Source organism: Lygodium microphyllum, chromosome 5, assembly GCF_053477565.2.
Source record: "Lygodium microphyllum isolate KBCC chromosome 5, Lygodium_microphyllum_v1.1.10, whole genome shotgun sequence".
Taxonomy (NCBI): Eukaryota; Viridiplantae; Streptophyta; class Polypodiopsida; order Schizaeales; family Lygodiaceae; genus Lygodium; species Lygodium microphyllum.
In genome coordinates this window covers 30,796,129-30,811,614 of record NC_141139.1, presented here as the reverse complement: position 1 = coordinate 30,811,614, position 15,486 = coordinate 30,796,129, and the positions used below count along the sequence as shown (strand labels likewise).

General features: G+C 39.8%; 1 protein-coding gene across 2 annotated transcripts in view; it reads left to right on the top strand.

Annotated features, from left to right (window-relative positions):
• LOC148035652 (Protein kinase superfamily protein) overlaps positions 1 to 14,904 on the top strand; it is a 55,922-nt gene extending 41,018 nt beyond the window's left edge. Inside the window, exons 15-17 of one of the 2 annotated variants that reach the window (XM_087677648.1) lie at positions 13,835 to 13,906; positions 14,011 to 14,116; positions 14,316 to 14,904. In XM_087677648.1, coding sequence (XP_087533774.1) covers positions 13,835 to 13,906; positions 14,011 to 14,116; positions 14,316 to 14,334 — 197 coding nt within the window. In that variant the 3' untranslated portion in view covers positions 14,335 to 14,904. The other variant, XM_087677649.1, reaches the window with a different exon arrangement.
• The last annotated feature ends 582 nt before the right edge of the window (positions 14,905 to 15,486 follow it).

The following is a 15,486-nucleotide window of genomic DNA, read 5'->3' as shown; positions in this document are numbered from 1 at the left end:
GACCATATAGAAGCACAGATTTCAGATCTGTAATTAAATTTTCAGAAGCACCAAACCATGTGCTACAGCATTCTACAACTGATTACAGCTGTTCCAAGGGCATATGCATCACATTACATGAGAAATCCCAAATTTTAGTTGCAATTTCTGTTGTACATGTACCCACGGGCATAAAATTTGACACTCACGGTCAAAAGCCCCAAATTTTGTGCTCAAAGCATCAACCACACATCTGCATTTTCTTTGTCATGCATAGAACATGCCAATTTTGCCAAAATAGAGCAATTTCCGCAAAACCCCCAAATTTTCCTAGTGTTGGATGTCTAAATTGTATGGCATTGAACCTGCCTGTACATAAAATGACCAAATGGTGCACAAATTTTGCCCAAATTGTAAAAGCCTCAAATTGCACGGGGTCCAATGTGCATCAATATTGAGAAATTGGGTAAATTTCAGCCCAATTTGTGTATGTACATAAAAAGCCCCAAATGTCAGGGACAAAATGTCATAAATTCATGTAATTTTTGAGACAGATATCACTGTTGTATCTTGCTCGCACCAAATTTGGACAAGTCCCCAAATTTTCCAAGTCCTCCGTGCACTAATTTCAGTGAAATTAAAAGAATTTCACTAAAATGTGAAAAGCCCCAAAATTCCCGGTCAAATTTGCGCCGACTTTGCAATTTCTGAGTCAAATTGTCCAGTTCTGTGTTAAGATCCCCAAATTCGGGAAAAGCCCCAAATTTTTGGGCCTAAATCTGCCCAAAATCTTGACTCTGCCTACATGTGCGAACACTTGTCAGTGGGCAAAGGACTTAACAATGGATACTAAGTGCAGCGCGTATCGACCCGTGCAGTGTCGAATGGTGGCAAAGCGATTTGGCTTGGGCAGGAAACCTTTGAAAAAAGCAAAATTTTGCAAAGAGAAAATGACGGATCTGTTCTCGTTGACCAGTCGTAGTCATCGTGACATGTCACCTGCAATCGCATTGCAGAAAAGGCGCCGGCTGATGCCACCACTACAGCTCCCGCCAGTCACTTGCAGTCATGTTTGTCGTCAACACTGTAGTCGTCGTGTACAGCTGGTTGCCCATCGTTCGTCAGTTGGAGCCTGGCCCTGTCGCACACTCTCCAGAGCCCATCTTCTACAGCTCACGACCTGTCATCCGTCTATAGAGGTGACGTTTTTGTCTTGCGCCTGCACCTGGAATTGTCGCCTAACAGAGACGTGACCTGTTGAGCTACATAAACTCCGAAAAGTACAAAATGCCTCAACCGCAGCTTTGATACCAGTTTGTAGTGACGGGCTAGGCACGAAGATCGAGACAGTAGGAGTTCCGTAGGCGTGAAGAGACAGAGAGAGTGGGAGAGAGCAAAGTTGAGAGTGTGCATGATTTTAGGTACAATGATGAGTGTGTACCTTTAGGTTTTTAGATAGATATATATGTGTAAGTACAAGTGCTAAGGATGTGTTCACACCCGAGCACATTTAAAGGCACGAGGGCCTTTATTCCCAACATGAGAGAGAGAGAGAGAGAGAGAGAGAGAGAGAGAGAGAGAGAGAGTAAAAACGCAGGTACTTAAGGAGAGAAAAACTACAGCAAACTGATGATGATGTGGCAAGCTGATGGCAGAAAAAACGCAAGCATGATGATGTGGCAGGCTGATGGCAGCAAAAATGCAGGTATGATGACGAGGCAGTCCATACAGCAGCCGTAGATCACAAACGTAGTAGTTTAGTAGTTTGCCAGTTGTAGACGATGTGGCTGATCAGCAAACGCAGTAGGTACGATGACGAGACAATCCATATAGCAGCCGTAGATTACAAATGCAGTAGCTCAGCAGTTTTCCAGCTGTAGATGATGTGGCTGATCAGCAAACACAGCAGAAATCGATGTAAATTGCGCGATGGAGGTTGGAAATAGGTGCCAAACCAATGTAGACAGCAATGGGAAGCTTCAGATGAGATGTCCTCCGTGAACGGGGTGTGGGCAGCGAAGCTAGAGAGCCTGAGACTTGCAAAAAATGAGATTGAGAGTGCTTGGTTGCATGCCTATTTATGGAAAGTTTGGGGTACCCAAATTAGGGTTTTGCATGTGGGACATAGTAACTCTCTAGGATCACTTTTCTTTTTAAAATAATAAGGTTTCTTCATTAATGAAGCGTGTTTTTGGGCTGTTTAAGTCCAGCTAATGCATTTTTACCTCAACAAAGTGAGCATCGTACTTATCTTCTAGCCATGAGCCAAATAGGCTCAACCTTGGGCTTGGAAACAAGTAGCAAACCAGGTCCTGAGCATGGGACAAGAGTTGGCATCCCATCCCATCCCACGTGCCCACACCGGAGGATTGGCATCGCATACCATTAGCCCACATCGTCCCATTGAATGGATGTGTCAGTCAATCGGTCAAGAGTCCACGAGTGGTGATCACACAATGAATGTGCTTGATAGGCCTTGAGTTCTATAAATAGGACTCAGCTTGTCTAACCTTAAAGTTACCTTAGTGCAATTGCTCTAAGTCACTTCATGACCATTGTGACCAATGCTACTAGTGAGTATCTAGATATCTAGGGAGTATGATGTTGGTTAGTATAAAATGTTTCACGATTTTGGGCCATTTTAATGCTTTCCCTAGCAATCATTAGCATCACTTGTATATTGTGTAGAGATTCAACTACAGACTATATTTTTACCCCTTGAGCTTTGTGGCAATTGGTGGTTTCCATATTTATTTTTGGAAAACCATGTGCCAGAAATGGTCAGTGAACTTGAAATCTTGGTCATCGACTATTTCTTGGGCAAACCATAAAGTCTACAAAGATGTTTGACAAAGAGACCAATCAATTCATGGCTTTTCATAATCATCTTTGTGGGAATGAATTGAGCTGTTTTGGTCTTTTAGTTGACCAGAACCCAGATTGCATCATGGCCGCCTTGATTCGTATGGAGTAATCCCATTACAAAATCCATAGAAATACTACATTTTCTATAAAAAAATTGTAAAGGATGCAACATCTCCACCTCTTTGTGCTGTTTAGCTTTATTAAGCTAACATTATGGGCACTCTATACAGAAGACTCTACTATGCGGCCAATAGAAATAGTTAGTAACCAAGGCCAAAGTTTGATATATGCTAGGGTGTTGAACCCTTGGCACATCATAACACTCATATAAAATTTTCTTGCAAATATCATGATCATTGGCACATACACTTTGCCTTACTTAAAAAGTAGTTTGTTACGAGTGTATCACTTTTCTACCATGTTCCTCTTAGTACCTAGCTTTCGGGTATTTGGACTACAAAAGCTTCCTAGTCTACTAGATTCGTCTTGAACTAGTTGCTAGATCTTACTAAAGTAAAGATCCATTTGGCAATGCCCCTTCAGAGAAATATAGAAATCAGTTGAGATTTTGAAAAAGGATAATGCATTAACTTTAGGAGTTCGATTAAGGGCATAGCAACCATATTAGTTGGGCTCTTTCTATAACGAATCTTGGAGTCCAACTCTTGTATAAGCTCCACTCATTTTGCGTTGTGGCCACGGAGATCAGATTGATGACAAATAATAAATGCTGGTCTGTCCAAATAATAAACCGCCATAAAAATAGTGGCGCTATACTTCATGCATATGGGTGACTGCCAATAATTCCTTTTGTTGGGTGATATAGTGTGTTTGGGCGTCGGTGAGCTTACGACTCTCAAATGCGATAGGTCAGCCATCTTGATAAAGAATGATATCTAAAGCATAATTACTTACATTTGTATGAATCTCAAAAGATTTATTTGGATCGATAGTTTGCAACATCGGTATAGTAGTAACTGGTCGTTTCGGTGTTTGAAAACATTGATTGAGTTTACTAGTTCAAACAAGTGGCAGACTAATATGCTTCTTTCTACTCCAAATATCCTTAAGTAAATGTGTCAAGGGTTCAGTAATATGAGCAGAGTCCTTTATGAACTCTTGAAAAAATCCTTTTAAGTCCTAAAAAAGAATTTACTTGCCTTATAGTCCTCGGAATAGGTCAATCAAGCACTACTCAAATCTTTTCGGGATCAATTCGAATGCCACCAAGAATCGAGATGACATAACCAAGATATAATAGCCCCGTGTAAAATTTTTTTACACTTGGATAGTTTCACAAACAATTGCTCTCGTTAAGAGACGTGAGACGATGCGCAAAAGTTTTGCATGTTCCTCCAACAACTTACTATAAATAAGGATATCGTTCAAGAAATGACTCCACTTTTTGAGATATAGACAAATATTACCTTGAATGACCATTTGAATGATAATGGTTGTGAGTGACCTTGCGCTTGTCATTTTTCTTTTCATGCAACTCTGAAGATGGTCGACAAGATATTACCAAGGTAGATGACTCCTTTGACTTAAAGATAGAAGTAGGTTGATGGGAGCCTTTCCCTTGCTCCCCCTCCCCCCAAAATTGACCGGCTGCCCGTATTTGTAACCAAAGTATTTGTAATTTTTTTTTGTATACCTGTAGACATTGTTGATTGAGTGAAGCGGATTGCATAGCACCTCATTCTGGTAGTCAAATAGCAATTTGTAAAGGTGCATGTAGAGCAATGTTTGAGAATGGTGCAAGTTCTTAGTTTTGTGTAAAAGATTTTTAAACTCTTGTGAACATGCATCCAAGCTCTTCTTCTCCATATCTAGCTTAAATAAATTAAAAAAAATTTCAATTCAATCATTAGTCATAAGATGTTTCCGAAAAATGGATTGAAAATTAGCCCATATCATTGGCTTGGGACATAGCTCTACCCTCCAAGCATATGCCTTTCCTTGTAACATGATTTGTATCTATAGGATACATTGAGCATCATTGAATTAATACAGATTAAAATATGTCCCATTTGGCTAGCCATGAATTGATTTCATCACATTTTTTCATCTCATCTTTAAAGGGATCATATTGGAATTAAAGAGGCAATGACCTCATGGCTACGAGCACAAACGAAAAATGGGGAGTATAGAGCTTGGCCAATTGTAGTTGCATATCCTTGACTTAAGCTTGGAGAATTGCCACAAGGGACGAATTCCCGTTAGATTTGAAGGAAGAAGATGCTTCAAGATGCTGCCATGTGTGCAGCAATCTGGTATCCTCCATGTGTGGAGGTTCAGTCGGAACAATGCTCATGCTTGTAGCCGCTATGCATTGACAATCTCTCCACTGCCCTCGACGGCTTGTGTGTTTGTTGGTAGCACAATTTAACTCTCCGTCAGATCTGGTGCCAATCGCAGCCTGCTAGGTACCTGCCACGTAACGTCTGCCTTGTTTAAGATTCCGCAAATCAGCCTCTTGACGTTGGATAGTCAACAATTTAAAAATATTGTATCTATCTAGCCTTAATCAGTATTTGCCCACATTTGCATGGCATGGAAAAATGATTTGCTCAACATATTTGGGGACCCAAACAAATTGGGTGGCACTAATTATTCCATGTGGGCATACATGATGAAGCATGTTTTTGTTGCCAAGCAACTTTGGGGTTATGTATGTGGTTCAAAAGTTAGGCATGTAGGCTCGACTACATAGAATGCTATAGGTTCTTCTAGCTCATCACTATCACCAGTTGATCTTTTGCTTCAACTCCCTTGCACCTCCCACAACAGATTAGTTGAGATGGGATGGGCATGATGCCTAAGCTCATGCTTTGATTGCACTTTTGTGCAAGAGATAGATCATTCGGCATATTTGGTTGTACATAATGGCCAAGGATGCTTGGGATAAGCTTGCTTCATTATATCAAGTGCGCAATGAGGCTCGCATAGCTTGTTTGCGTAAGCAGCTTGAGATGGAGCACATGATAAAGGGTGATTCTATGGATGCATACATTACATGTGTCAAGGACATTACGGAGTAGCTTGCTAATATTGATGAAATAATTCCAGATGCCTATCTTGTATCTATAGTCTTGGCTAGTCTACCTAATGTTTATTAGAGTTTTGCCACTTCGCTTACTTACCAAAGAAGATGCCAATGTAGACACCTTTGATGTGGTGGTATCATTGTGATTGCAAGAAGAGCAATCAAGGGTGAATTGCTTTAACATAAGTATGGACAATCAAGTATTTGCAACCAGCTATCGAAACAAAGGAAAGTCACAATAGCCCTTGAACTCAAAGGGTAAAGGTGAAGCAACTCCTTCTACGAACTCTTCAAACACTAAGGATGAGGGTGCTAAGAAAAAGAGATGCAATTATTGCAAAAAAATGAGGCATAATATTGAAGAATGTAGAAAGAGGATGGCAAGTGAAAAGAAGAAACAATTGAGCATGAGTGTTGCAGAAAATTCAGCAAGTGCGAAGGATGCAACGACACGTTTGGCAAGCTTGGACATTGGTGAGTCTTATGCTTTTGTTGTGCATTATTTGTATGATCCTTCTTCACATGAGCATGGTCTTTCAGTTGCTGGAAATTGCAGCACACGGTATTTTGATAGTGAAGCTTCCAACACACAACATCCCTTCATGACTTGTTTATATCACATGCAGATGTTCAAAAGGGGGGATTTGTTGTATATGGAAACAATGCTTCATATGCAATTCAAAGCATTGGTCAGATTCCCACTATTGCAATGGATGGGAAAACTATCATACTTGGAAAGGTCTTGTGTGCCATGCATAAAGAAAAATTTGCTTTCAATTTCAGCCATTGCATGTGCTGGTTTTATGGTTAAATTCCACATGGATCGATGCAGTGTTGATGACTTTAGTGATGTGGATGCCGTCATTGTCATTGGTACATTGTATAGTGGGCTTATTAGCTTGATTTATATGAGAGAAGAGCATCAGAGGATGCATTATAGGTTGATGCTACCATTGTGGATGACACTGAGTTATGGTATGCTCTGGTCGGTCATCTTAACTATGGCAGTTTGCTTCGCCTAAAAAGTAAAAATAAGGTGCTTGATCTCCCTTCGTTGAAAGCACCTACTCACCATATATGTGAAAGTTATGTACTTGGTAAAATGCATTGTGCTTCATTTCGTGAAGGTGGATTTGTGAAAATATGCTAGGGTTTGCATTAAGGAAACACAACATGTATGACCAAGATTGAAACACAAAGACTCAAATAGAGACAAGTAAAACTCAAATCCTAAACACAAAATGCAAAACACAAAAACTCAAAACTCAAACATAGAGTCGAACATAGAGAGAATAAACTCTAAAGTGAATGAATGTTGTAAATGAATGTAAGAGTGTACAGAATGCCCAAGGACAGAGCAATGCAGTGTCGAAGAGTGACGTCCATCAAAGACGGATTTGACGTGATGTGACCACTAGTCGAAGTGTGAAAAACGAGGAAAATATCAAACGCCGATCATTGGAGTGTCAGGGAACTGAGGCGACAAGAGGAGAGGTGTTTGTTGATGTAAATGGCTTGTTGGACAACAAAAACACAGGTACTACAACAATTGCTTCGTGGGAGAGATGGCAGTTGCCTTTTGTTTGGCGCTAGATATTGAAAATGTAGGCTAATTAGGTGCTATGATGATGTAGCAAATGGAGACCTCCAAACAACAAGGTGATGGCTGAAAACAAGATGCCTAGGTTTGGATAGTGATGGGCTGCAGTTGGTGATGGTTGGATAGCAAATGATAGGTTGAATTTTGCACAGTAGAGTGAGAAATGTATACAAAAGGATGAGGCTGAATGGTGGGCAACTTGTCTATTTATAGATGTTGAAGGGTGCCCAAAAAAATTAGGTTTTTAAAGGACCACTGAAACTCTCTTGAACCACACACCAAATTTGCGTTTTTCATTAATTAAGCGTGTTTTGGGGCTGTTTTAAGGTGCTAATTAGTTATAAAGTGTGTTTCACCTCAATAGGATGTTTGTGGGCCCATGTGTGTCAAATCCATCGAAGGATGCTTGTACTTTGTTACCTTCATTGATGACATGACTCGTCATTGTTGGGCATATGCTTTGTGAAACCAGCCTCCCATGGAGGGGTGGTAATAACATGATTATAACTTAATTACAACAAGCAATAATTAATGAAATGTTGAAACACAACATGCTTCTTTAACCACTTCGTTTGTGTCAAAAGTATCTCAATGTTTGATGATCTTTATGCACTATGAAATCAGCCCCTAATAAATAGTATTTCCATGTAGCTAGTGCATAAATTGCAACCAAGAGCTGTTTCTCATAGACCTGCGAATTCCTCTCTACACCATGGAGAACATAACTTTCATAGGTAACTATGTAGCCATCTTGCATTAAAACAGCCCCAATGCTGTTTCCACATGCATCACAATGCACAACAAATGACTTCTTGAGATTAGGCAACACAGGCATAGGATCCGGAGTGAGTTTGTCTTTCAACATATCAAATGCTGAAATTTTCATGGCTGTCCATCTAAAAGGCACATTCTTCTTTTGCAAAGCATGCAATGGAGTAGTAATTTCAGCAAAGTTTCTTACATACTTTTTGTAGTATGAACAAAGTCCCATAAAGCTACAAATCTCATGAACATTCTTGAGATGTGGCAATGAATGAATTACCTCAACTTTTGCAGGATCCATAGGAATGCCATCAGCTGATACAATGTGCCCCAAAAAGTGGATCTCATGCAAGAAGAATTCACTTTTCTTGTCATTTATCAACAATTGAAGCTTACGCAACTCATTGATACTATTGTCAAGTGCTTCCAATCCTCGGCCTCATTCTTCGAAAGGACAATCATTTCATTGAAAAAAGTGTCCACAAATGCCTTATGCTATTGAAAAATGCAATTCATCATTCTATTGAACGTGGTAGGAGCATTAGTAAGCCCAAATGGCATAACAAGAAACTTGTATAAACCAAAAGATGTTCGGAATGCTGTCTTGGATACATCCTTAGGCCTAATCTGAATCTGATGGTACCCATTTTTCAAATCTGTATGTCTGAAAATGGTTGCCCCTTGCAATCTATTGAAGATGTTATCAATACTAGGGATCGAAAATCTGTTTCTATCGTGATTTTATTCAATGCACGATAATCAATGCACATGCGTCATAACCCATCTTTTTTCTGCACTAGAAGCATTGGTGAACAAAATGGAGATGAGCTAGGCTGAATCAGCCCTTTCTCTAGCAGCTCATACACCTGGCTCATAATCTCCTTCTATTGGGCTACACTAACTTTGTAAGATGGCTTGTTAGGAGGGCTATTGCCAAGGATCAAGTCCATGCCATGATCCTTGGGCCTTTGAGGTGGTAGCTATCCTAGAAGTGACTAAGAAAAGCAATCATCATATATTTTCAAAAATGATATGTGATCTTTATTCAAATGAGTTGTATTGTGGATATTTTCATTATCACTTTTATCTTTAGTGAAACCAAGTTGAAAGATGATTTTTCATTACTTTGGAAATGGTAGAAGCAAATACAAGAGGGACAGATTCCCCTTTTAATTTTACATCCAAAGTATGGACTTTGCCTCACAATTTTATCATGAGTATCAACAATTGCATGCACACGATGGCACCAAGGCATCCCAAGGTATGGGTTGCCCCTTGCATGCCATACCAATCTCACCTACGGGCCCCATGTCACCTCTCTAATGCGTAGACGGGCAGCCATTTCAATAGAGATAAAGTTTGATCATGCTCTTCATGCTCTTGGAGCAAGAAAAATAACTGCATGTTGATCTCTAATTTTGCCCTATGCTTTGCAAAGTTGAGTGCTATCATTATTGGGCTGATTTGCCACTACATTAGACACTAAATCAGCCAAGGTTTTGCCCTTCTTTCTCTTGCTTTCATTCTTATTAGCTTGCTGTTTATTTGGACAACTCCTTTCCATATGCCCCTCATGCTCACAAATAAAGCATTTATTTGTGACGTGCATAATCTTTTCTAGACTTTCCTTGCCATCTACTCTTCTTTCTAGTCCTATTTTAAGATCTGCCTTTTTTCTCAACTTTCACCACTTTGACATTTGCCTTGACGTCACTGTCTTAGAATCCTACATCCGTTGCATGCAACAATGTATTAGCTGTAGTGGCAATTTCTAGAAGCTATGACATGCTGGAAATAATGGATTTAATGTAAAATTCCTAAATTCCCTTTGGCAAACCACATACATACTTCTCCACTTGCTCGTGAAGGGAAACTGACCGATAAGAAGTAATGGGCAGCAAAGCATCCCAAAACTTATTGTATCGGTCCAAGTTCTTGTAGTCTTTTGCATCTAACTAGTTCCATGTTGTCATCATGTCCACTTCAAATGTGCTTGTCAACCAGTTTGAAGCAAATACTTGCTTGAACTTAACCCAAGTAGTTGGTGCCCTTCTTTCTTAAATAACAAGTGTATACCACATTGTAATGCATTTCCCTTCAAAAATGTGGCTGCCTTACGAATTTTAGGTGCCTCTATGAAGTTGCCTCCTGAATAGGCTGTGTCAATTTGCTGTATGAAAGTGAGCTCTTTCAGCTTGTGTTGTGCACCACTGAAAGGTTCAAACTTCACACTTTTGCCACCCTCATCATAGTCCTTTGCCAGACCTACGGGAGTCAAATTGTCATAAATAGGCTGTTGCAAAAAGGGTGCACTTGTTGCATTTCCATGATAACCAGCACTATTAGATGCATTTACATGAACAACACTAAATCCTTGTGCTTCAACAGCCCCACGAGGTGTAGATACATTTCCATATGGCCCACTTTGTGCGCCAGGCATGGGATTCGTGCCATACATTCCTGTATATAGTCCTTGATCAACTATTGCATGAAAACTAGTGTCACCAACAAAGTATCCTTGCTGTCCCATGTTTGCATTTGCATGAATACCTTGTTGTCCTTATTCCCATGGATTGACACCAGCAAGTTGGCCATGCATTTGCACTTGTCCCACGGGTACCAACTGTTTGTGCTCATGGAAAAGGTGTCTTCTTCTTGTTGCCTTTGTTGTCCTTTGGGGCATTCAAGAATCGAGTAAACTGAGGATCCTTTGCCAATTCAACAAAGAGATTTGCTGCTGTCCTCATCCAATCTTTGAATTTATCATCAAATTCTTCACCCCATCAGCATCTTGAGGTATGGAAGTCCTTGCATTGCGTTTTCCCCTTCACCACATGAATGACCAAGCTGAGATGCATCATCACCACTTGATTGTATATCACCATATGAAGACATACTTGTTGTAAACAGCAGTTGACCATAATTTCAGCAATAAATGCTATGCTTTTGACTTACAACCTGTTGCCTCGGTCCCATTAATTCAAAGGATTTGATGATATCTTGACAATGGAACCATGAAACCAGCCTTCATTCCATGGAGGGGTGGTAATAACCTGATTATAACTTAATTGCAACAAGCATTGATTAATAAAATGCTGAAACACAAATATTTTTCAATCAATTTGGGACTAAATACCCTGTTGGCCCCAAAATTTGTGCCCTTTTCAGAATTTTTTTATCTTTAATTGCAATTGAATTTGAATACAATGGGATTCCTTCAATTCCCTTCTTAATCCAAATGCCCCTTGCTGTTAACAATGACCAGTAAATATTCAATCGATTTGCTCGGGCAATTGGCCTTCGTCGACTCCTTGGGAAATGAAATTTGCCTCAAATTCGAATGTTGGCTGGTCTCTTGAATCTTGTTGCAAATTAATTCTCAGCCTTGAAAATTCAAGTCTTGATGCTTCAATCTTTTAGCATGCTTCTAGAGGTTGTTGTTAAACCCTAATTTTTGTTGTAAATTAGGGTTTACAGAGGAGAAACATGCAATTTCTCAACCTCCAAGGATTAGAATGTAGAGTTCTTCGAAGAAAGGTTGGGAAATGGCTGAAGAATGAGAGAGAATATTGAATAGAGAGAAAATTTAGACTTCCATTGGGAGAAAATGAAAAAAGTCAGTTGTTGCCTTGTCTAGACAACCATGAAAGTTGTCTGCATTGATGGAACACAAGGAACATGATATTTGTTTGGTTGTAACCACCCTCAAAGTACTGTCACCTATTGCTGTAGTCTCTTCAGGGCATATCACCAGCTTTCAGAGGGTCTCTTGCTATCTAGAAATGGCTTGTGAACTTGATCTCCCAAGTGTTTATGAGTCTTCTTTAGGCCTGGATTGGCATTAAGTACCTTTAAATGCCAAATCCCTAGTGTCACCAACTAACACTTACGGCTGATAAAATGTCTTAGGCCAATTTTTGGCACCAGATACTACCTAGTATCTGTGCAACATTACTTACGATCGACAACTTTTTCCTTTGACATCCATTGATTCCCTAGGGTCCTTGGCTTGCTTGAAGATAATTTACAACACTTGCCAGTAGTTATTGAACCGAAGTCTTTTGGGAAGGTAAATCCATATGTCCGCATGGAGCTTGGGTATGATTTTGGTTAGCGTAAAATGTGGCATGATCTTGGCACATGTTAAGGCTTTTCCTTGTAGTCATCAATGTCTCTTGCATATAGGACATCCACTGATTTCCGAGGGTCCTTGGCTTGCTTGAAGATAATTTACAACACTTGCCAATAGTTATTGAATTGAAGTCTTTTGGAACCTTAAGGTAAATCCATATGTCCACATGGAGCTTGAGTATGATTTTGGTTAGCATAAAACATGGCATGATCTTGGCCCATGTTAATACTTTTCCTTGTAGTCATCAATGTCTCTTGCATATAGGGTAAGAAGGTGACCATGAACTGCATTTTCATAGCAATGAAATGCTGCCTAGGATCCAACTTACATATGAGACACAATGCAAGTTATACCCACGAACATATGGGGAATGGAGTTTGGACATTAGACTACCTCCTAGCCATAGAGCCAAATAGGCTCACCTCCGAGCATGGGAGCTAGTGGCAAACCATGTCAAAGCTACATCCCAAGAGTTGGTGGCATGGATCCCAAGAGTTGGCATCCCATGCCACCAACCCACACCGTCCCAGTGTATGGGGGTGTTGACCTATGGGCCAAGAGTCCTAAGAATGGTGATCGCACCAGGAATGTGCTCAATAGGGCCTTGAGTTCTATAAATAGGAGTCCGTTGCCCTCACCCTGAAGTGCCCCTTGTTCATTCGCTCTAAGTCACTTCATGACCACTATGACCAATGCTACTAGTGCCCATCTAGATATCCAAAGATGGACTAGAGGGGGTGATAGGTAGCAATTGTGGTGGAAGGCTGAGACAGGGAGGATGAAGGGTGGTGGCAGCTGATTAAGGACAAGCTGTAGCTAAGGTGGTGAGGAGGGGCAGCAAGCAGGGGTGAGGGAGAAGGGGCAGCTTCCGGTGGGCAATTGAGAGCGGCTGAGGTGATGAGCAGAAGGGGTGGCATCTTCACAAAAACTTGATTACTGGATAACATACAAATTTTGGGTTTTCAAATTAGTTATTGAAAGACATGGATAATGTTAGTAACTGCTTAGGCAGTCAGTCTGATTATTTTAATCCTTGGATAGGTATTGGCCAATTGCTCCACTCACAAAGAATAATGCATGCTCTCTGGCTTCACAGCTTTGCCATATTATTTTCCTTATCTAATTGAAAAATTGGTTTAAGGATAAAAATAGCTGTAAATAATATTTTATATAGTGATGAATTTCATGTATAAAGTTGTCTTTTATCTTTGTGAGGAAACTTGGAACTCTTGTGAAGCACATTACTGTGAAGTTTGAAATTGCCATGATCCTATTGTATTTTTCCAATCCTTTGCCCTTATGTGCGCCAAAGACTTGGATATTGATGTTAAAAGTGAGGGAAACATAGTCTCTCGAAGAGTGATACAAGGCTACTCATTCAAGGTGTAATATGGAGATGTGCTTGGTTGGACATGCCTTGCAAAATGTTGTAATGATGTGTGGTGTTCAGGTCATGAAAGACAAGCTTGGACCAGCACTGTTATGTCGTACATTGACTATGTGAATCTGCATGCACATCTTGGTAACCATTCCTAGCAGTTTCTGTTATCATTGATTGAGCATTATCAGAGGTTTACTAACTGTGCTTTATATTGTGTGATAATCAAATTTTTTTTCTGTGAATAGAACTTTTGGAGTTGCACTTTTTAATGAAGGATATTTATGACACATGGATGCGCCTTGTGAAATCAATCAAGCAATTGAGCATCTGGAGACATATCCTACTTCTCGGGTAGTGAAAATATTCTTTAAAGAAATTATAAATGGACCATATTTTTGCATTTCTTATGCAATGATAGCAACTGCGTTGCATGCTTTGATACGATGGAGCAGGCTTATTCTCCTGGCTTTAATTCAAGCGAGTACTATGCCTAACAAACTATCTTGTCTTTAACTTGCCTGTTTCTCTACATTCTTGTTTATGTTCACAGAATTGTGATGTTGCTGTAGAGAGTTGCATTATTCAGTGGTCCACTGCTTAAACTTCTGCAAGTAGCTTGGCATATTTTGCCATGACATGGCCAAAGCTTTATTCACCATATTTTGATCGTCAAGGATTATATGAAGTCATATGCTTGGAAGCTCCCTAACTTAAAGAATGTTGCCAATAAGAGACCATCCGTAAGTTCAGACTGCATGTCCTATTCTTTATCCTATTCTTTAGAAAATTAAAACAACTAATTTGTATGTGAAGGTAGTTGCACAGCTTTGTCTGTACAATGCACGACTCATCAAGTAGCAAATCATGGAATTACTTTGGTAAGGAAGTTGAACAATCAGCATTGCTTCTGAAACACTACTACTCACCAAGTTGTCAACCATATCGAATACCCACTCCTTTTCTTGGAAGAAATTGGGTAACATTATTGATAATGGCTGATGCTAAGGAGTTGAAGTAAAGAAACAAATGAATAAAGTGTCTGCAAGGCAATCAGCGTTCACACATGATCATTAGTTGACAGCTTCCAAAAGGAAAGATCAAGTACATGGTCACAAGTTTGGATGTTAGGGATCACAAAAGTACATGGACACAAGTTTGGATGTTAGGGATCACACAAGTAATAGAGAAAATGGGAAGTTTACCCTTTGTCTTCTAAGTTGAGCAATAAATAATAATGTTAATGGAAATTTGATCCATCAAATTAGTATACATACTAGATAGAATATTAAATATCATTGAGCCTCATGCAAGGCTCTTGTTTCACTTGTGAAACCCAACATCCTATGCCGTTGAGTCCTTTCCTTAGGGAACTTAGTTTACTTGTTAGATTATTGTTTGAATGTGTATGTAAAGAATGGTGGATGTTTGTTCTCTATTGTGTCTCATCCAAGTAATGAAAGCTAGCGAAATGGGGAAAAACTATAGTACACATCTATGGTTATACAATATCTACGTTCGACATACAGGTACTACTAGTTGCTCCCTTTCAACATTGGTATGATGGGAGAGTCCTCCTCGTAGCTTTCCCTTCCATTATTAGTTGGGAGAGAGGTTGCTACTTCTCTTAGTGCTTACAAGATTTAATATCTTCAAGCTTGTATATATTTGTATCATTATTTGTTTGCGTCTTGATGATCGATCATGCTTGGTGTGTAGGCAAG